The following is a 22,591-nucleotide window of genomic DNA, read 5'->3' on the forward strand; positions in this document are numbered from 1 at the left end:
TAAGGGTGGAAGGGGATTTTAGTAGAGCTAGGGAGGAAAAAAGGAGGATTGAGAGGACCCCCATACACACACCCCATTTCCGTTGCCTCGAAGACTGGCGTCAGCTCTCAGCAAGAGAGATGCTCCCGGGATACTGAGCGCCTCATTCTGTCTCCAGGGCGCTGGCAAGGGGGAGGGGGGGTGTCCCAGCTCCACTGGGGCTCCGGGTTACAGGTCGGCGCGCTCTGAAGCGTCCTCGGGTGGCTTAGCGGGCGCCCACAGGTGCTCGGTAGGCACCTTCGCGTCTGGCGCCGACTTGCGGTAGAAGCCGAGCTCCTGTACCAGCGTATTGATCTCGTCTCGGGTCATTTCGCTGAGTGGGATGCGCTGAGATGGAGAAAAGGCGGGGTCAGTACTTCAGCACTGCTGGGGCCCCTCCCGTCAATGCCTCACCTCTAGTTCCAGGTAATTGCGACTTAACAGCACGAGTTCGGGGTCTGCCCCAGGGAGGTGCTTCATCACCAGGTTGTGGCTGGAGGAGATGTTAAGGGGGTGGGGACAGAGGCCAAGAGTGATGGTGGCTTCTGGATCCCCTTAGCTGATCACTTACTTTGAGCCTAGGTGGGGACCCGATCCTCATTCACTGTGAAATTAGTAAAGGGCCCTTCTCTCCACTAGTAATCTCTGTTGTCTACTTCCGCAGAATCCCCTGGCCAATCAACCTCTTTGGCCGACGAAAATCATTTTCTATCTCTGAAAACTAGTAGCCCTCCCCTTCCCCAGAACGGAAGGATACTACAGTGGGATGTCCTGGGTGACAAAGGCCTTCACCTGGGGAGGAAGCACAACATTAGAAAACGGGACCTCAGAGCTCTCTAGACATGGGGAAATGCCAGGTCCACGCACAGTTCCTCCCTGGCCCCCAGTCAGTAAGCAGTGTTGCTTATTCCTTAAGGGGACCCCTTCCTTCGAACTCACCTCCTTTAGGCGATTCAACTGTCATCCTCCACAGGTCTGGAGAGAGATAAAATGTGATAAATCAGGAGCCCATCACTATACAGCCAAGACCATGCTATCCTTGACACCGAGTTGGGTCAGGCTGGGATCTGGAAGGGCAGCGTCAAGGTATGGAGGGGGAAAAAGGTCCTGTGGAAAGGAGACCTCTGTACAGGTCGGGGAAACTCAGACCTAGAGACATGGGGTAGAGGATGCGGGAGAAGAGCTAGCCATGGGTTCCTGCCTGCAGGTTACTGATAGCGGACCAATACCCAGGAGACACATATACAGCATTCTCCTTTCCGCCAGTAGAGTTCTAAACCTGCCCTCTGGCCCTTGGAACCACTTGGGAGAGTCAGACCATAAGAAAACAGTTCAGAACTGCCCTAAGGGCCCCATAGAGGCAACAGCCATCTGGTCCCTACCCACCCCATGCAGAGCTAACCCTGCTAGCCACCTGTGGTCCAGCTCCACAAACCATCTTGTTACCCTTCCCTGACTATGGAGGATGGGTGGACCCTCTGTCTTCCCTGAAGGGAGGCCACATTCTGACAGGAAGCGCAGACCTCACAACCTCCTATTTCAGGCCTCCCTTACATTCCTTTTTCTCAAAATATAACCAAGGCCCATGAAGAGTCTGTAAGCATCTGAATCACTTAGGACGACTCTAGGGAATTCCTTTGTGGGGGTGGAGTGATGGTGGGGGTGGTCCAGGGCTGCTGGGATGCTTGGTATCATTTCCCTGCACTCTCCTCTGGCTCCGGCATAGAACAGTGAGGGGAGGAGCTTAAAAGGTCTTTTCTCCCCCAGAAGATTCTTGAACTCCAGGCACTAAAAACGGGATGTGGGAGGAATAATAGAAAAAAGCGTGGTTATCAGTGGGGGGAACTGGGTTCTAAGGAGCAGTTTTAAGAGAATTATAACCTGGAAAAGAGGGGCTGGGTGTTCAGAGACCCACGGTACGGCCTAATCGGGAGCAGAGCCAAGGTTCTGAATGCCAGGCCGCAAGGTCGACATCTATTGCTCCCACAGTGCATGCTGCGCATCCTGTGGCTGGGAATAGAAGAGATGATCCCCGGCGCCACGCAGGAGAGAAAGAGGGAGCCTCGGGAATTCTGGTGTTCCCGAGACCGGAGTGAGCTGTAGTCCAGGGTTGAGGGGCTGCGGGGTTCTAGGGCTGTCCTACTAAGGATGGGAAAAGGCGCACTCACCTCCACCCGCCCCCTGGCCAGACCTCGAAGACGGTTCCAGTCCGGTCGATAGGTGGTGGCGGCGGTGGCTTGGGCCACAAGGGCCGCAAGAAGCAGCAGCAGCGGCGGTGGCCACAATAGGATGTTCATCTGTGCCTGGCAGAAGACGTTCCGCAGGCTGCACCCAAACTCGGCCGCAGCGCCACGTCTGGCCCGCAGGGTGGCCCCGCCCCGCCCCGGCTAAAGGCCCCGCCCACCCATCCATAGCCCACGCCCCCCGAGCTAGAAACACTACCCACCCAGGCTCCGGTGGGCGCCTCCTACTAGCCCCTTCCCGGTCTCTGTTACTCTCTGGTCCTCCAGATTTCACGTTCCCAGTCCTGACAATTCCCATACTGTCTTTGCCCACTGAGTGTGGACGTTCCCGCAGGATGCCTGAAGACAGCGCCACTTCTCGCCACCAGAGAGCGCAGGCGGGTCGCAGGCGGACGCGAGGATAACTGGGTCAGACTTAAGGATATAGAAACCTAAGAAATTTCCTTTATATTCTTTTGATGTCTTTGAACGAAATTCCGATCAAAGCTTCAATTCCCCAAAGCCCACATTGTAGAGAGAACTATGACCTATGCCCTAACACGAGAAGGCTCAGTGGGTAAAAGTCATGCGAGCCTGACACCTGAGTTTGATACCCCCCCACGGCAAAAATGTGAAGGGAAAACAGCGGCTCCCACAAGTTTTGCTCTGTTTTTCACATGCGCTTCAGTTCGCGCACCTTGACATGAGCGTGTCTGCACCGATATAATATATATAATAAATATGCTTATTTAAAGTGGTGGAATAAGCTCAGGATACCTCGGGTCACAGCGTGCACATAATAATAATAAATATAAATTATTAAAAAGGATTATTTCCTATCCTTTTTAGCTAGAAAGGTTGAAAGGATTTCTATACATAATACATTTCATTAGAACAGTATCTGGTCAGAGATGGTGGGGGTGACTCACTTTGTACAGCCTGCCCCCCACACCTATCCCCGGCTGTCCTTGAGGTGAGCCTCCCGAGGGCTGGGATTATCAGGACAGACTCCTGCTGTGTAGCCTTCCGCTGTCCTTCCTCCGCTTTCCTCATCAAAACTCCCCCTCCCCCAGCGAACTCCGTTTTGCAGGTTAGGAACTGTTTCAGAAATGTAAAACAGACCCAGTTACGCCTTGATCTGGGTTTGAACCCCAAACACCTCTGTGGGTCATGTCGCCTCCAGCAAACACAACAAGTACAGTCAGCTCTTCCTCACCCTGGATTCAACCAGTCCAAGTTAGAAATATCAGCAAGTAGGAGCTGTCTCTGTACTGAACATGCACCAACTCTTTTTCTCTCATTATTCCAGCCAATAGGACGCGACAGCTATTTATAGCGCTTGCATTGTATTGGGTGTTATAAATGATCTAGAGACGGTGTGAGTACAAGAGAGGGCCACACAGATTTGAGGGAAATATAAGCCCTTTTACCTATGGGGTTGAGCATCCTTGTCTTTCAAGTTGGTGTATGTATGGAAGGGCGCTCTGGAACGAATCCCTGGCAGACAGTAAGAACGCGCTGTGCCCTTTCCCACTGAATCTAGAGAACCCTATCAACATTGAGTCAAGGCTGCTTGGTGATCTGAGGTATTTTTACCTTCCTGAGCTTATTCCCCACTTTAAAAATGCATCTTAAAAATAGGATGCGGGGAGGCTTATATGGTTTAGTGATTATAGACACTTGTGGTCAACACTGATGCCCTAAGTTCAATTCCCAGAACCCATATGGCAAAATGAGAAAAGAGACTCCCACAAATTGTCCTCTGATCCTCACATGTATGTGGTGTCAAGTTCTCAGTCTTACACACATGCATGTGTGCACATGTGCACAGACACATGCACACTAGTAAGTAAATGCAAACAATTGGGCTTTTGAGTTGGGGAGATAGCTTAACATGTTGGATCAAGAGCTTCATAATGATGAAGATGTGAGTTTGGGTCCCTACACCAATGTGAGAAGCTGGCCATGATAATAAAAGCACTTAGGAGACAGGGCAAGAGGATCAGAGTTCAAGTCATCCTCAGAGGGGCTAGAGAGATGGCTCAGCTGTTAAGAGCACTGACTGCTCTCCCACAGGAACCATGTTTGGTTCCCAGCACCCACATGGCAGCTCACAACTATGTGTAACTCTAGTTTCAGGGGATCCTATGCCTCAACCTACCCTCTGCAGGCCCTGGGGGAACAAATGTGATACACAGACTTGCTTGCAGGCTAAATAGTCACATACTTAAAATATAAATAAAAAGCTGGGCATGGTGGCACAGGCCTTTAACCCTAGCACACGGGAGGCAGAGGCAGGTGGATCTCTGTGAGTTCCAAGCCAACCAGAGCAATACAGTGTGACTGCATTTTAAAAAATAAAAATAAAAAAGGTCTAGTTGATGAAGAATCGCTGGTAACATTCACTTCTAAGAGAGGAAGGGTGGGTTCTCAAATTTGCCAGGATAGAAAGTAAGCTTCTTTTTTCAAATTCCCAGTAAAAATCTCCTTCTATCCATTAATCTTTCCATGATCCAATCATGTGCCGTGAGAATTTCTCATCAGAATAACCAATTTTGACCCATTCCTAAAGCTGGGGACAAGGTCAGCCGCATCCCTGTTCCTGTTGAGAAAGGCGTAGATGGTAATACGTGTGATGATGGCCCACATAGCCAACCAATATTATAAACTATGCATACACAAATATATTTGACTAGATCAAAACAATCAAGAAAAAAATCTAAAAATAAAAATGGCTGTCTCTTAGAGGTTGAAACTATAGGTAATTTTTTTTCTCCTCTGTACCCTTTTCTGTATTTTCTGTGTTTGTCAACTAAACACAAGTAGTAAATTGTGTTTACAAAACTATGGAATATAATCCATTAGTTCCCCCCCGCCAGCCCCTATCTATCTTAATAAGGGCCCCAGGGCAACTGCAACCAGAGGCCCCACAGAGCCTGTGGTTTTTCTGCTGACACACCCAAGCCCCAGTGCCCCATGGGCCCTTCTTGTTCACTGGACATATGCCACCAAACCACTCTCATTGCATTAACCTAGACGCTGTGGCTGTTGCACCACAGATTGGCCTGCTGAGGGTTGACCACCAGATGGTGGAACCAGCAAGGGAGACAAAGGCCACAACAATATCAGGAACTTTCTGGTATCAGCAGCACAAGGCATCCCAGGATAGAGCTCTGCTCACAGCCCATAGCCCTTAGGTGGCAGAGTGCAGCCTTGGGTAGGTCGGGACTGAAGCTTAGCCTGTGATGAGTTTAGGCTCGTCAGAGTTGGGGCAGCTTTTAGTTCAAATGAAGATTTGAGAAAGAAATCAGGTGGTGGTGGTGGTGCACACCTTTCATCCCAGCACTCGGGAGGCAGAGGCGGGGGAATCTCTGAGTTTGAGGCTAGCCTGGTCTACAGAGGGTTTCAGGACCAGCAAAGCTACACAGAGAAACCCTGTCTTGAAGAAGGAAGAGGAAGAGGGAGATAGAAGAGGAACACAACTGCAGGATCAGCTACATAGTGATGCCTTCTCAGAAGATAGACAGATGATGGATGAATGGATAGACAGACAGACAGATAGACAGATAGATATCATCACCACCAATAACAATAGCAATAACAAAAGCGCAGTAGGTTTAGAACTAAACCTAGAATGAAGTCAGGATTCAGTCTTTGTCCAGGTTAAGGCTCAGTGTATGACCAGGGTTATGGCTCAGTCAACAACTAAACTTAGGACTTGGACTTTGACCAGATTCAAGGCTCCATGTATGACCAAAATAAACAGAATTTGCATGATACATGGTGAGAATTCATTGTGAGATCAAGGATCAGTCAATGATTAAGCTCAGGGTTCTGTGGACAAAACCAGTGTTTCACTTATATCAGAGACAGGACTTAGTCTCAGCAAGAGGTAATCCTGACTGAGGTTAATGAGCTCTCTGTGAGTGGGGTTCAATCCCTAGGCTAGAAATAGGACTGAGTCGTGGTCCAGAATGAAGGTCTCAAGTTAGGATTGGCCTTTTATCAGGATTAGGTCAGGGTCAGTATGTGGCTCGCCAGAGAACAATTATATGTGTGTGTGTGTGTGTGTGTCTATGTTTTTCGAGACAGGGTTTCTCTGTGGCTTTGGAGCCTGTCCTGGAACTAGCTCTTGTAGACCAGGTTGGCCTTGAACTCACAGAGATCCACCTGCCTCTCTCTGCCTCTCGAGTGCTGGGATTAAAGGCGCGTGCCACCACTGCCTGGCTCAGAGAGCAATTCTAAGGTGATGGTCAGAGCTCTTTGGAGAGCTGCAGTAGAGGATTTGTTTTGGTATGGGATCAAGTCTCAGTCAATCTCAAGGTTAGAGTTCAAGCTGGGTATAGGATGAGGGCCACCAACAGAGCTTATTCCGGTTCTATGCTTTACCCTGACCTCCAATGAAGAAGTTTTTGAAGACCCAGAAGCTCAGGAACAAGAGTTCCCCCAGGCAAGTTTAGCAGGGTCCAGTAGCTGCAGTGAGCTTTTCCTTGCTGCTGAGGCCGGTGTCCTCGAGTCTTCTAACCTACATGGCTCTGCTGTTTCAGGTCCCTCGCACCAGAATAAAAATAGCCACTCACTTCAGAGCAGCTGACATCGGGTGCCTGGCTGCCTGGGAGGAGGGGGAGCAGAGAAGAGGGAGGAGGGATGTCTGAGCTCAGTCCCAGCTGTGTGACCTTGGGAAAGTCACTCCTCTTCCTCCAGCCCACTTCCTGAGTGGCGTGACAGCATTTGGACGAGGACATCCATCTGTCCCACAAAGTGGGAGCGAGGAGCCAGCCCTAGGACGAGGCACTTGCTACCAGTGAGGACCCTTGGAGGAGGAGGGCTCCTTTTGTGGCCGCTATGCTCCCTGATGCTTACCTCCGTTCCTTTGTAGGCATCTCTCACATAGTGCCACAGTGACTTCATTGACCGTGGGTCTGAGTTGGGTTGCAGAGAGGACCATAAAGGATAGCGAGTGAGAAGTGAGGGAGAGGAGGAGGAAAAGGGAGGAAGGGGCCTTCTCTCCTTTGCCTGCTCATGTGTTCCCTCTGGGCTATAAGGCCAGGAGGGCACAGAACCAAATTTCGAATCCTCCCTCAGGTAAATCTTCCACACCCTAGCTGTCACCTGGCTCCTAGACATTTATTTTTCTTCTCCTTGTCACTTCAGACTCCTCTGCCAAGCAAGGATTCGACAATCATGTGACCTCTTTTGTAGGGGGAGAACTACCCATCTCCTTCCTCCCAAGGAGCACTGTCCACCCTGTCCTCTGCTAAGCTCAACTTCTCCCTCTGTCACTGGGGACCTTCTGGGCAGGAAAACGGGGTGATGGGGAGAGGGACTGGATTAGTCTCCCCCTCCAGGACTCTCCCTTCCCTGACCTCAACAGTCTGAAGGGGAGTGTGAGAAGTTTCCAGAAAGTGCCAGGTTGGGCTGTAACCTCCACAGAGTGAGACAAAGCAGGGAGCTGGGAGGGGCTTCTGAAGACAGCTGTCTTCAGGGGGGCGGTTCTCCGTGGCAGCTGCCCCCGGCCTGCCGCCCTGAGCCCCAGAGCCTGTTATCAACCTCCTTAGTCATCCTTCCAGAAGCTCAAATATAGCTCCTACCAGCTCCCGTCTCAGCAGGGGTCCACCCCCCACCACCCCATTCCCCTTCCTTTCTCTTCCCAGAATACAACCACCCTAGGCCTCAGTTTCAGCATCCACTAAATGGGTGGTCTGGAAAAGATGGTGGTGATGACTGCAGAGCGGCTTACTAAGAACTTGCTTGCTCGCACCCTGCTCCAAGCTAACTTCTTCGGATAGCTCGTTTAATCGTCGTGGCGAATGCAGGAAACATCTGGTGTTTTTACTTTTCCTTACACAGATCAGGACTCTCAGAAACCTCCCAAGTAAATCAGTGACGGGGACAGGAGCAAAGCTCCCAGCAGCAGCATCCTGAGCCCAGTGAGCAGTGACAGTGGGGAACCCTGGTTGGCAGAGGAATAACCTGCCCATTCATTTTGTGATTTTTGCATCGCTTGCCAAGGGCCTAGGTACCCCTTTCTCAGCCCTGGGGTTGAGAGGCCTGAATCTGCACCTTTAAACTCCTCCGGGATGGTATCCGAGGCCAGCTCTCCTGAGAATCCCAGTTACCCACTGTGAAAGAAGAGCTGGAGGAGCAGACAAGGTTCTCTTCCCTCTTGGTGACCATGGTCGGGCTCCTTCTCCCTCTCACACACCCCCACCACGGCTCCATTTCTCTTCCGCCTCACCACCCTCATCACTGTCACTGTCCCTTCATCCCGCGGTTTCCACCACCACTGCCTTGTTCACTTCATCTGCCATCACCCCCTCCACCACACACACACCATCATCCTCACCATCACGGCCCCCACCTTTACCCCCTTCCATTCCACTCCTGCTATTGCCCACAGGCCCTTGCTTCCACCATCATCAGGTGTGTTAACACCCCCACCGTGACAGTCATCTCCCCCGTCTCCCTCAAAGTATCTTTCCATCCCATGCTTTACACTGGCCTGAGTCTTTGCCTCTCCACAGTCCAGCCTTACTTACAAAGAAGCCAATTCAGATACACAGGCCTGACTCAGAGCGAGTCCAAAAGAGCGAGCACAGACAGCCTGTAGTATCTGTTCCCAAGAACTTCAGTGGGGTTAGCACAGGCTAGTGAAAATGCAGAGTTGGCCGTTGACCTACAAGGACTCTGGGCACAGGCTTCTGAACATTTTGGGCTGGGGAGATGGCTCAGTAGATAAGAGAACTTGCTGTGAAAGCTTGAGGACCTGAGTTCAAATCCCCAGAACCCACGTAAAAAGTTGGGCATAGTTGTGTGCACCTGAAACCCTATCATGGAACAGGTACAGGGCAGAGACAGGGTGCTTGCTGGGACTTGCTGGCTGTTAACCTAGTTCTAGATTCAGTGAGAGACCCTGTCTCAAAGGAATAAGATAGAGAATGGCAGAACAAGACACCTGAGGTTCCCACACGTATGCACCTGGACACATGCTCCTGCACACACAGGCACACGCCAAGTACATGCACAACACAAACAAAGAAGTAAATACTGCATGGCCGCCCAAACGAACGAAAGAACTTTGAACGTTTTCTGCCTGACCTGGGTGTCATTCATCTGTGGTACAACCTAGAGATCCTAGATGAATTCAGATTCCGGGGTAATTTAGCTGAGACCAGTCAGCGTGGAGCAGGACATTTATCTCTGTCCAAACCCGACCTTTTCAATCATTCGCTCTTCTTTTCTTCTTACTTATTTTTACTGAAAATGGGTCTCACATAGCCCAGTGGGGCCCGACTGTTTATAACAAAAGGTGACATTGAACTTTTATTTTCATCTTGTGTGCATGTGTGTGTATGCCACATGTGTGGGCTCTCACAGGATCAGCTCCCCTTGAAGCTGGAGTCACAGGTTGTGAGTCACCTGACAAGGCTTTTAGGAGACGAACCTGGGCCCCCTGGAAAGCAATCACACTCTAAACTGCTAAAGCCATCTCTCCAGCCCAATGGCATTGAATTCTCGATTCTCCTGTTTCCAAGTGCTGGGATTACAGACGGATCAACTCTTCTCCATTCACTCATTCGTTCATTCATTCATTCATTCATTCCCCTGCACCTGCTGGGCACCAGGCCCTGTTCTGGGTTCTGATCTTTAAGGTCTGAAAGACTAGTGAGCTTTGGGCTTGTTTTGGGTTTTGGCTTTTTGAGAGAAGTCTCCCTGTACACCCAAAACAGGCCTGACTTTGAACTCATACTATAGCTCAGGCTAGCCCCAAACTCTCAGCAAGCCTCCTGCGATGGCCTCCTTGGTTTTAGGGTGACAATATGTGTCCCCCTCCTACTGTGAACTCCTCCCTAGTTTTCCTCCCCCATGTGCCCCACTGGTTCAAGTCGGTGGGATCCCTGGGTTAACCCACTGAACCGCAGGACCTCCTCAGTTCCTGCACCGACCCTGACAAGGGCCTTTCAGATCCACAGCCAGTGAGTGAGTGTTAGAGAGAGGCTGAGATTGGACGTGGGGACATCTGAGGGCAATGAGATAACTGCAGAAGAGGAGGGACTGGCTCTGGCTTTGAAAGAGAGAAGACTCCAGTGGCTGGAGCCCGACTGTCTGGTTTTGGTTTGAGAAGAATAAGCCAGACAGGCATGAGGTGGAGGAGGGGGAGCTGGCCCAAGGCTTAAAAATGGGGCAAGGGTGGGGGCCAAGCCAAGTCCTGAGCTAATCAGGAAGTCAGGAAAACAACTGGGCAGGGACTCTGGTGTCCCTGAGGCCTTAAAAGAGGCTGCTGACCTCTGAACCACCAGTCCCTATAAACCTGCAGGTGTGCCTGTGGTCCTCCCTGGGGGAAGGGTGGGTCTGGCTCACTGTCTGGAGGATGGAGCAGACAGGGGGTCTCTTACAGCATCCCGGAGGGATTAGGGCCAGGCTGATAGATGCTTATATTACCCATGGATGTTCCAGCATCCGCAGACAGCTTGAAGTTTTCCTAGGGCTTAGCCACTTAGCCCTGGCCACCCTTCAATGTGGTAAGTGGGTGCCTGTGCCTTTAAATTCTCAGCAGGTTGAAATGGCTGGTGACATCACTGGTTCCCGGGAGCTGAGGAGCTGGAGTCAGAACCCTAGGGAGCCAGGCTGCACTGCCAGGGGCTGCAGACATGGAGGGCCAGAGCAGCAGTGGTAGTGCCAGGCCAGGTACCAGGACTGGCCTGGGACCCTTGCCTGTGTCCCATGGGGTTTTGCAAGCTGGGGCACCCTCAAAGGTAAGAGCCCCCAAACCCTAGCTCCCATTCCTGATCTCTGGTCTCACATTCCCCCACCACACACACACACTCTGCAGGCACTCTGGTGCCCCTGGCTAAGTGGCTAAGAGACTGGTACTTTTCTGTGCCCACCAAGCAGGTACTGGACAAAAAAGGTCACCTTGTAGGGGCAGTGGTGGGGTGCCCATAGAGAAATAGAATCAGTCACGGCCCAGAGCCCCCCCCCCCCAGAAGCACTCTGGATGGTTGTCAGGGAACCCAGCTGTTCTCCAGCTTTGCTGTGTGACCTTGGGCAAGTTGCTGGTCCTCTCTGAGCCCATGCAAAATGAGGGGGTTTGTGTCTGAAGACTAGAATTGTGACATCTGTGATGTCTAAGTTGTGAGTGTTGGAGGCGGTATGGTGGTTGGGGGGAGGGGCACACACTGGGAGTACCCAAACTGCCGCCTCAAAGAGTGAGTTCGCGGAGGAGGCAGAGTTTCAGGTTCTCTGAACCGAGAAGGACGCGGACAGAGACTGGGATGGAGCAGGATGGGGCCACCCTGGGGTGAATGCGGACCTTCTGTCCTCCCTGGCAAAGGACAGGTTTCCTGGCCTCTGGAGACTGAGGACATCATAACAGTACTGACAAGGCAGGGGGCTACCGTCCTTGTCCACCTGCCGGGTGTAAAGGGTCCCTACTTGCCTGTCCTCACAGGCAGGATAAGGGGGCACAGCCTGGGCATGGAGAGGCGTGGCAGCAGGCCACACTCCCTGGGATACCTGGCCAAGGGAGAACTCACTCTCTAGCATTGGGGACTTCCAGGAAGTGCTAGGCTAAAAGTGACAGGCTGCTCACCCTGTGGTGAGGACCCTTCCCAGGGTCCCTCTGCCTGAAATCACGGAGCCAGGGTGGGAATGCATATGACAGGCTCAGCTGCCAGCTCTGCACACTGCACAGAGCACTGGGAAGGGATCAGCACAAGCAGGGCTGTGACCGAGGGGTCACCTAAGGGCTACTGGCACTGTGGAGGGAGGAAAAGGCACTCAGCATGGTGGACCCTGTGTCTCCAAACCCACAGGGACAGACTTGGAGTATTGTCAGCAACCCTCGGTAAGGGAAGCTGTAGGGGCTACAGTGGTAGCTGCCCTAGAAGCTGGTCAAGATAGAGGAAGACTAGGAAAGCCCTCAGATTCAGAAGCATGCTCTTCTTGGTCCATTCAGGGTCTCTCTCAGTCTTTTAAAGTTTAATATGGAAACATGGTTTTGTCTCCCGTGTCTTCTGAGAGAGAAACTGACCTAGAGCAGAACGGGTTGGAGTGCAATAGCAGGGGAGAATTTCCTTGGAATGAGCCTCTGTTCTTAGCTTTACGGGTCTGCTGGGGTCTCCATGGGATCCGCTGTTCTTAGCTTTACGGGTCTGCTGGGGTCTCCATGGGATCCACTGTTCTTAGCTGTATGGGTCTGCCGGGGTCTCCATGGGATCCACTGTTCTTGGCTTTACGGGTCTGCTGGGGTCTATGTGGGATCTGCTGTTCTTGGCTGTATGGGTCTGCTGGCGTCTACGTGGGATCCACTGTTCTTAGCTGTATGGGTCTGCTGGGGTCTCCACAGGATCCGCTGTGCTTGGCTGTATAGGTCTGCCGGGGTCTCCATGGGATCCGCTGTGCTTGGCTGTGTGGGTCTGCCGGGGTCTCTGTGGGATCTGCTGTTCTTGGCTGTATGGGTCTGCCAGGGTCTCTATGGAAATGGAGACTCAAGCCCTTGGTAAAATTCACCCTGAGTCATTGATTTGTCCTCCACAAGGTGAACTCAAGTTTTCAGCTTTCAGCAAAGAACACAGGCCCAGTAACCTCGGAACCAAGGTTGGCTCTGGCACCTGTGGGACCACGGGCAGCTGTGTTACCTCCCTCCGAGGGACCAAGGCCAGCTTTGGCATCTTCCCGACCCATCCTAGCTCCACTCTCCACCCCTGGAGAACAGAAAAGACCTCCATCCCACCGCACCTCCAACCTGGCTTCAACATCTGTGGGCCAGCTGGTGGTGTCTGCCTCTGCAGGACCAAAGCCTCCAGCAGCCTCCTCAGTCTCCATCCTGGCTCCAAAGTCCCTAGGGCAGCTAGTAATATCCGCCTCTGCTATGCCAAGGCCTCCTCCAGCTACCCTGGGGCCCATCCTTTCTCCAACTTCCAAGGACCAGAAGCAGTTATCACCCACTTCTGTGGGACCTAAGCCAGCGCTGGCAGCCTCAGGCCTGAGCCTGGCCCTGGCCTCTCAGGAGCAGCCCCTGCAATCCCCCTCCAGTCCTTCCCCAGTGCCGAGTCCTACTCTGTCGCCCTCTCAGGAGCAGACCCTGGCTCCAGCACCTATGACATCGGCCCCAGCTTCTGAGAGACAGTTGCCAGCTAAACAGAAGGATGTCGTAGTACCCAGGCCCATTCCCCCTCCAGAGGGGTGTCTCCAGACTCCAGCTCAGGCAGCTGTTCTTGCCACCTCTCCACCAAGGGCCCAAGCTTCCTCAGACCCCCGACTTTCCCCCTCCTTCCGTGCCCGACCAGAGGCTCCACGCCACAGCCCCGAGGATCCAGTCCTGCCGCCGCCACTACAGACCCTGCCCTTGGAAGTGAGCCCAGGCCTTCCAGAGCCTGGCACCCGCTCCCCTGGACTTCTGTCCCCTACCTTTCGACCAGGAACTCATTCAAACCAGACTGTGCCCCCACCTCTGCCCAAGCCACCTCGGTCTCCCAGCCGCTCCCCTAGTCGTTCTCCCAACCGCTCTCCCTGTGCACCCCCAGCCCCTGAGACAGCTCTCCCAAGACCTGGCACCCAGAATGCAGTGCCTGGCAGGTCCCCGAGCCCTAACCTACAGGCACAAGAAAGTCCAGCCTCCACCACCACCTCACCATCTTCCTCTTGGTCAGCTCAGCCTACCTGCAAGAGTGACCCTGGATTCCGGTGAGACATTTTCTCTCATGGAAAGTTACTGGGGCTTAAGAGCAGAGATGGGCCATGCTTCCAGGGGGATGGTGTATTTTCACTCAGTTCACCTCCCTAAGTATTTATCCTGGTGCGGGGGAGTGCTGTTGGGCCCACTTAGGGACCCTAGAAGATATTGTATCTTCCTAAGGAACTTGCTTTTCCTTCAGTTTATCTTCCCAGGAAGGTAGCTAGGGATGCTAGGTCGACTCTGCGTCTTTTCTAAGGGCACTTACATCTTTACCTGCCACATTTTAACTCCCCAGAGAGAGTCCTGTGAGAGAGGAAGGGAGGGTGGGGAAATGGTGCCCAGCAGTAAACTCCCCCATGCCCCTGCCTCTAGGATCACTGTGGTTACATGGAACGTGGGGACTGCCATGCCCCCTGATGATGTCACATCTCTTCTTCACCTGGGCGGTGGCCATGACAGTGATGGTGCAGATATGATTGCCATAGGGTGAGGAGTCGTGTGGGTGTGTCCCTTCCTAAGCATTCCGGCCTCCTGGACACTCAGCCTTAGAAGGAATTTCTAAAACAGCCCCTCCAATCTGATGGTCGGTCCCTTCCCCTTTGCCTCCCAGGTTGCAAGAAGTCAATTCCATGATCAACAAGCGTCTCAAGGATGCGCTCTTCACCGACCAGTGGAGCGAGCTCTTCATGGATGCTCTGGGGCCCTTCAACTTCGTGCTGGTGAGGACGCTAACACCCTCGTGGGAAGCAGGGATACTTCCCGTTTCCTGCTCCCATCTCTAAGGGCTCTTCACGGACTCCATGGCTGGGCCTTTGAATCCGAGAGAAGGGGGAGCAGGAAACAGAGGCAGAGGCTGGGGGAGAGCCGTATGTGGAGTGTCCCCCAACACGTCTCCCCTTGCAGGTGAGCACCGTAAGGATGCAGGGTGTCATCCTTCTGCTGTTTGCCAAGTACTACCATCTGCCCTTCCTGCGGGACGTGCAGACGGACTGTACACGGACTGGCCTGGGCGGCTACTGGGTGAGCATGGAAACGGGCTTGAGTGTGGCCTGCAAGATTCCTGCCTCACACTTGAGACCCCCCCCAACCCAAGCACCACCTATCGCTTCGCCCATTTCTTTAGACTGCGTTCCCTCTCTGCCCCTTCCCTGTACCAGCATGCTGTTTCTTTCCTTAGACCCCATCCCTGCTTACGCTTAAGCCTCCTCCGCTGCTCACCAGCTCTGATGCCCAGCCCAGTGACTCTCCTCCGTCAAACCTCGCCCCTAGGGTAACAAGGGCGGAGTAAGCGTGCGCCTAGCAGCCTTCGGGCACATGCTGTGCTTCTTAAACTGCCACTTGCCGGCGCACATGGACAAGGCAGAGCAGCGCAAGGATAACTTCCAAACTATCCTTAGCCTCCAGCAGTTCCAGGGACCCGGTGCACACGGCATCCTGGACCATGAGTAAGTGGGTTTGCAGAGTGTCGGCTGGATGGATGCGGAGAGGTGGGGCTATTGACTGGTGTGAGGGACCCACTCATACTACCTGTAGGGAAACGGAGGCAGATAGCAGTTTGGTGGGAAGGGGTGGGTCCTGCAAGGTGGAACTTTGCTGAGGGACAGCTTCTTGCTGAGGGTCCTAACCTAATTTCTCTAGACCCTCTTACTTCTCCGTCTCTGTTCCTGGGCTGACTGAAGGCTCTGGCAGGCCCTGCCCATTGGGACCTCAAAAGGTACCAGTGCTGTGGGGTTGGATAGGTGCCAGGAAAAATCTAGATTGAGCCTTTGCACCCCATGGACCCACTAATCCCCATTCCTACCCCGGAGCAGCCTCGTATTCTGGTTTGGGGACCTGAACTTCCGCATTGAGAGTTACGACCTACACTTTGTCAAGTTTGCCATAGACAGCAACCAGCTCCATCAGCTCTGGGAAAAGGATCAGGTAAGAACCCTATTGTCCCTCCTTCAACTCTGAACTCAACCAACTGCTCAGGTTTCTGCCCCCATCCTCATCTGTCCCATCCCATGTCTGAATGCTGAAAGGCCCAAGTTGTTTGTTCTGCTTTTCTGGACCCCACAGCTCAACATGGCCAAGAACACTTGGCCCATCCTGAAAGGTTTCCAGGAAGGGCCCCTTAACTTTGCTCCCACCTTCAAGTTTGATGTGGGTACCAACAAATATGATACCAGGTAAGCCAAGAGATGGGGTGGGTTGAGGGCAAGGGAGCCTGTGAGAGTCAGGGCAGAAGATAAGCCTGGGACTGTGCTTTGACCCCGGCCCCGCCCCAGGCCCTGGAACTCAGGTTACCTTTCCTATACAGTGCCAAGAAGCGGAAGCCAGCCTGGACAGACCGTATTCTGTGGAAGGTCAAGGCTCCAAGTGGAGGTCCCAGCCCCTCAGGACGAGAGAGTCACAGGCTCCAGGTGACCCAGCACAGCTACCGCAGCCACATGGAATACACTGTCAGTGACCACAAGCCCGTTGCCGCCCAGTTCATCCTGCAAGTGAGTCCTGGCCACATCCTCAGCTCGTGACATCCCTTGGCCCCTTGGCCCCTCTGAGAATCCCCCCCCTTTTTTTTAGCAATCCTCTATCTATCTAGCAATCTTTTTCATCTGTCCTTAACAACATCCATTCTTTCAAACCAGGAGGGCGTGGGGTTATAATCTCCATTTTCAGATAAGACCGTGGCATCCTCCCTTGCCCAGGACCATACAGTAGTAAGAGGAAACGCAAGTATTTGCTGTTTGATTGCAGAGCTCGTATCTATAACTGACTTCCTTCTTCTAAGAAATGTTTAGGGCAACAGGTTAAAATTTGAATGTGGAAGCAGGAGAATCAAGAGTTCAGGACCAGCCTTAGATACATAGAGAATTTGAGGCCAGTCTGTGGTATATGAGACCCTGTCTCAAAAAAAGAAAACCCCACATGTATAATAAGAGCAGCAAAGTCAAAATGTGTACTCAAAGCCCAGGTGATTTTCATTTATTGTTAATTTATTGAATGATCGTCTTATCATATGGCAGGCATTATGAAATGGGCAGTGATGAAGAAGAGAGAGAGGAAAAAATGCAAAGTCAGGCTGTAGATACACCAGTTGGCAGACTACCTGCCTAGCATGCACAAGGCCCTGGGTTCTATCCCAGCACCAAACTCAGTGCCACGGTCTCCACATCTACAGATACACAGATAAAAATATTTTGAGAAAATATGTGTCCAGGGGGATTAGAGAGATGGCTCAGCTGTTAAGAGAATTTAACTGATCTTGTAGAGGACCCAGGTTCAGTTTCCAGCACATGAATAGGGCAGCCCTCAATCACCTAAAACTTGAGATCCAGGAGATCTGATGCTTTTAGCTTGTGTGGGCACCCCCACAATGCACATACCCACCTTACCTCCCCATACAAACATGCACAAAATTTTAAAAATAATTTAAGAATATTGTTTTAAAACATGTGCCTATATTGAATATATGTAGACTCTTGTCACTTTCCTTACACATTACGGAGTAACAACCACCTTCATATCATCTGCATTAGATTGCACTGTATTCTATTATATTGTATGTTATGTAAGTGTAAGTAATCTAGGAAGAATTTAAAGTGTACAGAGGGCTGTACCAGGTACACGTACATACTATAAACTGTTTTACAGAGGCACATCAGCATCCCTGGCTTTCAGTGTCTACCAGGGAAACCAAACCCACTCAGATGCTCGGCGGGGGGGGGGGGGGGGGGCGGGGGGCTTTATTGGGTTAGAGCTACAGTTTCTAGTCACCAAAGTGAAAGAGGGACGCTCTAGACTCTTAGAAACTGTTTGGAAGATGATGTCATCTAACTCCATGATTGACTTTGGGGTAACCTCAGGCTCCTACTGAGATGGCCGTGTGCCTCAAGTCACATAAAGGTTCGGTGAAGGAAGTAAAACTGGGTGGATACCATGTTTCCTACCTGGAAACCTAAGCTGTGTTTTCTGGATTTCTTGGTCTGATAAGAAGGAGCCCTGCAGGCCAAAGAATGTTTCCCATGGTAACTTTGTCATGTGATCAGTCAGTGGGACTTAAGCCAATACCTCAACTGCAATGGAGATTGGCCCAAGCCTGGCCTCCGGTGAACTCTGGGACGGGGACAGGCAGGATCTTTTGCTATTGTCATTTTTAGATTGCTTCCTACTTTGTATTAGGCTTCTTCGAGCTCATGAGCTCCTACCTCAGATCCCCTAGTGTTAGGGTTACAGATATGTGCCACCTCACCCCAGCCCTTAGTCAGGGACCTCACCTTGAGACTCAGCACTTTTGCCACACTACCTGCTCCTTCCTGTGGTAGACGGGGGGGGGGGGGGGGGGGGGAGTTACCTGGGGCTTGAATTCAGCTCAGCGGTAGGGCATTTCCCTAACATGGGCAAGGCACCAGGTTCAATCCCAGCGCTGCAAAAAGAACTAAAAGAAAATAACTTTTTGAAAAATTAGCATAAACTGGGACTGGTGGCCTACACCTGTAATTCCAGGATTCAGGATAGTGAAGCAGGTGGATCAAGAGTTCAAGGCCAGGAGCCGGGTATTGGTGGAGCACGCCTTTAAACCTGGCATTCGAGAGGCTGAGACAAGCAGATCTCTGTGAGTTCGAGGTCAGCCTGGTCTACAGAATGAATTCCAGGACAGGCTCCAAAGCTACACAGAGAAACCCTGTCTTGAAAAATATTTTAAAAAAAAAGAAAAGAAAAGAAAGAAAGAAAAAAGAAAGAAAGAAAGAAAGAAAGAAAGAAAGAGAGTTCAAGGTTAGCCTGGGCCACACATAGTAAGATCCTGGATTAAACAACAATAAAAATTACCCATTGAGCCAAACATGATGGCAAATTTCTCTAATTACAGTATTTTGGAGGCTGGGGCAGAAGAATTTCAAGTCCATGGCCATTCTGAGTTATTCAGTGAGTTTCGGGAGTCCCTGGTGCACAGAGACTCTGTCTCAGAAACAAAGCCCAGAATTACTACTACATACCTACTCTGTGTTAGGCTGTATGCGGACATTTAGCATGCACCATCCCTTATGTCTTAGGCCCTGGAAGGTTGGGAGAAACCGAGTCTATTTATTTACTTTATGCTCTTCGTTTATGTTATGTGTTTTGACTGTGTGTGTTTCTGTGAACCTGGTACCTGTAGAGGCCAAAGGAGCCATTAGATCCTTTGAAACTAGATGGCTATGAGCTGCCATGTGGGTGCTGAGAATTGAACCCAGGTCCTTTGGAAGAACAGACAGTGTGCTCTTAAACACTGAGCCATCTACCTTTCCAGTCCCTTGCTTTAATAAATTCCATTCATTTATGTGCACAGGTGTGCACTCCCTGGAAGAGGTCAGAAGATAACTTTTGGGAGTTCCTGCTCTCTTCCCAAATGTGGATTCCAGGGATTAAACTCAGGTCAGACTGAGGACCAAGATTCCCACTGAGCCATCTCTCAGGCCTTGTGTTTTGATTGATTGGGGATTTCTTTGTTTGTTTGTTCTTGTCTTTTTTAGAACAGAGTCCTTTGTAGTCTGGTCTGGCCTCCAACCAAGGACCATCCTGGGATCTGATCTTTCAGCCTCCACCTAAGAATTAGGGTTATAGACGTGGACCACCATGCCTCTGCAGGGATTTTGACCTTGCAAAGCCTTGGCGCACATTTCAACCTGCCCTTCTGTTAGGAACCTGGGACAGGGAAAGAATGCACTGGTTTCTTCTGGAACAGCTAGGTTCTGAAGCTGAGGGAGGGAAACCTGAAACCAGACCAACAGGGACCAGACAAAGACCTGAGGCTGGCACCACCTGAGCTGGCTCCTAGGGACACAGGTGGCCAGTCCTCTGGCTGCTTGCCACTGCAGAAACTCTACCTAGTCAGGTGACTCTCTGGTTGTCCTGGCTGGTCCCAGGGGAAAACACTCATGTTTATACTTTGTCTTCCTGGACTGATGACAAAGGCAGTTATTAGTGGGCCCTTCATAGTAAGATTCAGATGGGGGAAACCGAGTTTGGGGTGGCTAGGGTCTTGTCTGAGGTCACACAGCAATTTGGTGACAGAGCTAGAAAATGAACTGAGGTCTGGGCTCTTGTTGACTCCAGGGAACCACGCTTATCCTGGAATCTCAAGTACCCCAGGGCTTTGTCTATCTCCCTTGCTAGCCTTTAGGTAGATTATTTAGCGAGCACCTAAGCAGTTTGAGGAAAATATTACCAATTGCATTTCAGGGAATTCAGGGAATCAGCAGTACAATCCTGGGTCTAAAAGAAGAGCCTTGAGCACAGGAGAGATGGCTCAGCCATTAAAAGCATTCACTGGCTGCTCTTCCAGAGGAACCGGATTCAACTCCCAGAACTCACATGGCAGCTCACAACCATCTGTAACTCCAGGTCCAGACACCAGACACATACAGAGTACACGGACACACATGCAAGCCAAAAACACGCCTACAGATAATTTTTTTTTTTTTAGAAGCTAAAACTAGACAAGAGCCTGTGAGTTTACAGACCAGGCTCTACCTTTCAGAAAAGTCGAGGAAGTAACCCTCTGTCTAAGCCGGCAATGACTGAGCCGAGGTCAAATCTAAGACTGGCTGTCTTCAGAGCTCCGTTCCGCTCACTTCCTAAGAAAGCTAAGGGTAAAAGGAGGCCCGAAATGGAGGCACAAATTTTGCTTGTTTGGGTTTGGTTTGGATTTTTACCAGGTTTTAGGAACAGTTTTTCACTATAAGCCCATTCTGGTCTAGAACTTGCCATGTTACCCAGGTGGTCCTCAAATTATAAATCCTCCTGCCTCAGCCTTCAGTAAGACTGTTGTTACAAACACGGGTCACTACCCAAGAGCCCTAGGTAATGTGAGACGTTAAAGGGCATCCTCTGACATTGTCCCCTGCCCCTGCCTTGCTTGGGCAGTTTGCCTTCAGGGATGACGTGCCTTTGGTACGACTGGAGGTAGCCGATGAGTGGGCACGGCCGGAGCAAGCTGTGGTGCGGTACCGCATGGAAACAGTGTTCGCCCGGAGCTCCTGGGACTGGATCGGCTTATACCGGGTGAGACAGGCAAGAGTCTGGGACTCTCGAGGAAGGAGGGGGCCTACCCTCCCCCCCAGTATCACTGGCTTGTCCTGTGTTTGACTCTCTGCTGGGAAGCTGCAGCATTAGGGTGTTCCAACCCTGGTTCCTCTTTGCCTAGGTGGGTTTCCGCCACTGCAAGGACTACGTGGCTTATGTCTGGGCCAAACACGAAGAAGTAGATGGAAATGTCTACCAGGTACTTAGAAGGAGAGGAGGGTTGGAAGAAGGCACCCATCGCCCTGGGGACACAAGGGTTCTGCCTGAGGGAGGGGGTCCTGAGGCTACCCCTTGGCCCCAGCTTGGGCCTCTACCCCTGTGCCCACCAGGTGACCTTCAGTGAGGAATCACTGCCCAAGGGCCATGGAGACTTCATCCTGGGTTACTATAGCCACCACCACAGCATCCTTATTGGTGTCACTGAACCCTTTCAGGTAAACAGATCAGACTCTAGGGCCAAAGCGCATCAAGAAGTCCCAGTCAAATGTCCCTACCGCTCTGGGTCTGCCAACTTGGAGGGAGGAAGTGGGCAGGCTAGCAAGTGGGATTGCCGTAGTGGCTGGTATCCTCTGCAGATCTCGCTGCCTACCTCAGAATCAGCCAGCAGCAGCACAGACAGCTCCGGCACCAGCTCGGAGGGTGAGGATGACAGCACTCTGGAGCTGCTCGCGCCCAAGTCCCGCAGTCCCAGCCCCGGCAAGTCCAAGAGACACCGCAGCCGCAGCCCTGGCCTAGCCCGCTTCCCTAGTCTCGCTCTCCGCCCTTCATCCCGTGAGCGCCGCGGTGGCAGCCGGAGCCCCTCACCCCAGAGTCGCCAGCTGCCTCGGGTGGTCCCTGACAGGGGTCACAGTAGTGGCAGCCGAGGTAGTAGTGAGGAGGGGCCCTCTGGGCTGCCTGGCCCATGGGCCTTCCCACCTGCTGTGCCTCGAAGCCTGGGCCTGCTTCCAGCCCTGCGCCTGGAGACCGTAGACCCTGGTGGTGGAGGCTCCTGGAGAACTGACCGGGAGGCCCCTGACCCTAACAGCCTGTCGCCCAGTCCCCAGGGCCGACTGGGGCTAGAGGAAGGGGGCTTGGGGCCCTGATGTGGGTAGGCAGAAGGGTTTGGACAGCCTCACTCTGCCTCTCTCTTCCACAAACCTGCCTGCCTCTCTCTTGCTGCTGCTCCAGCGGTCCGTCCACCACACCTGCCACTCTGTGTTGGCCAGGAGTGGCCAGCTGGGGCTCCCCAAACTCAGTCCTGGCACCACCTCAACTGTGACAATCAGCAAAGCCTCTCCTGGGCCCCCATCTGGGATGAGGGGGGAAACTCTGGCAGGTGTTTCCATCTGGGAGGTCATCCATTAGGAATAAAACTCTCCAGCTTCACTCCTGGCTCCTTCCTGACTTGTGAGAAGTTTGCAGATGGGGGTGGGAGGAATTATAGATGTGAGAAGTGATAAAACTAACATATATTAGGCACCAGCTGTATATGGAAACATGTCAACTCCTTTAATCTCCCGTTTAATCTTAGACCCATTTCACAGATGGGCAAACTGAAGCCTCCAAGAGGACCCCTCAGGGTTTCAAGAGCAGATAGCAAAGCTCAGTCTGGCTATGCACTAGAAGAGAATGTTTACTGGTTGTA

At 51.9% G+C, this 22,591-nt stretch overlaps 2 protein-coding genes across 3 annotated transcripts; one reads left to right on the top strand and one right to left on the bottom strand.

The window, feature by feature from the left end:
* On the bottom strand, window positions 1-2,393 carry Selenom (selenoprotein M). The gene is made up of 5 exons (XM_057772392.1): window positions 2,187-2,393; window positions 958-993; window positions 776-810; window positions 433-511; window positions 1-366 (listed from the first exon to the last, which is right to left on the bottom strand). Exons 1-5 carry the CDS (start codon window positions 2,313-2,315, stop codon window positions 208-210), a joined length of 438 nt encoding a protein of 145 aa, XP_057628375.1. The 5' UTR covers window positions 2,316-2,393; the 3' UTR covers window positions 1-207.
* An 8,448-nt stretch (window positions 2,394-10,841) lies between these two features.
* Window positions 10,842-22,323, top strand: Inpp5j (inositol polyphosphate-5-phosphatase J). Of its 2 annotated transcripts, none has more exons than XR_009057284.1 (13): window positions 10,842-10,996; window positions 12,781-13,928; window positions 14,293-14,406; window positions 14,531-14,639; window positions 14,824-14,940; window positions 15,190-15,365; window positions 15,732-15,843; window positions 15,982-16,091; window positions 16,223-16,406; window positions 20,809-20,946; window positions 21,089-21,166; window positions 21,269-21,401; window positions 21,543-21,679. XR_009057284.1 is itself a non-coding variant. In XM_057773120.1 (13 exons), the coding sequence occupies exons 1-13, from the start codon at window positions 10,892-10,894 to the stop codon at window positions 22,047-22,049; spliced, it is 3,003 nt and encodes a 1,000-aa protein (XP_057629103.1). In that variant the 5' UTR covers window positions 10,842-10,891; the 3' UTR covers window positions 22,050-22,323. The 2 variants fall into 2 exon arrangements, 1 of the variants encoding a protein (XP_057629103.1); XM_057773120.1 differs by having other exon boundaries at window positions 21,297-21,401; window positions 21,543-22,323.
* Window positions 22,324-22,591: the final 268 nt, after the last annotated feature.

This window comes from Chionomys nivalis, chromosome 6 (assembly GCF_950005125.1).
Source record: "Chionomys nivalis chromosome 6, mChiNiv1.1, whole genome shotgun sequence".
In the NCBI taxonomy this organism is placed as follows: domain Eukaryota; kingdom Metazoa; phylum Chordata; class Mammalia; order Rodentia; family Cricetidae; genus Chionomys; species Chionomys nivalis.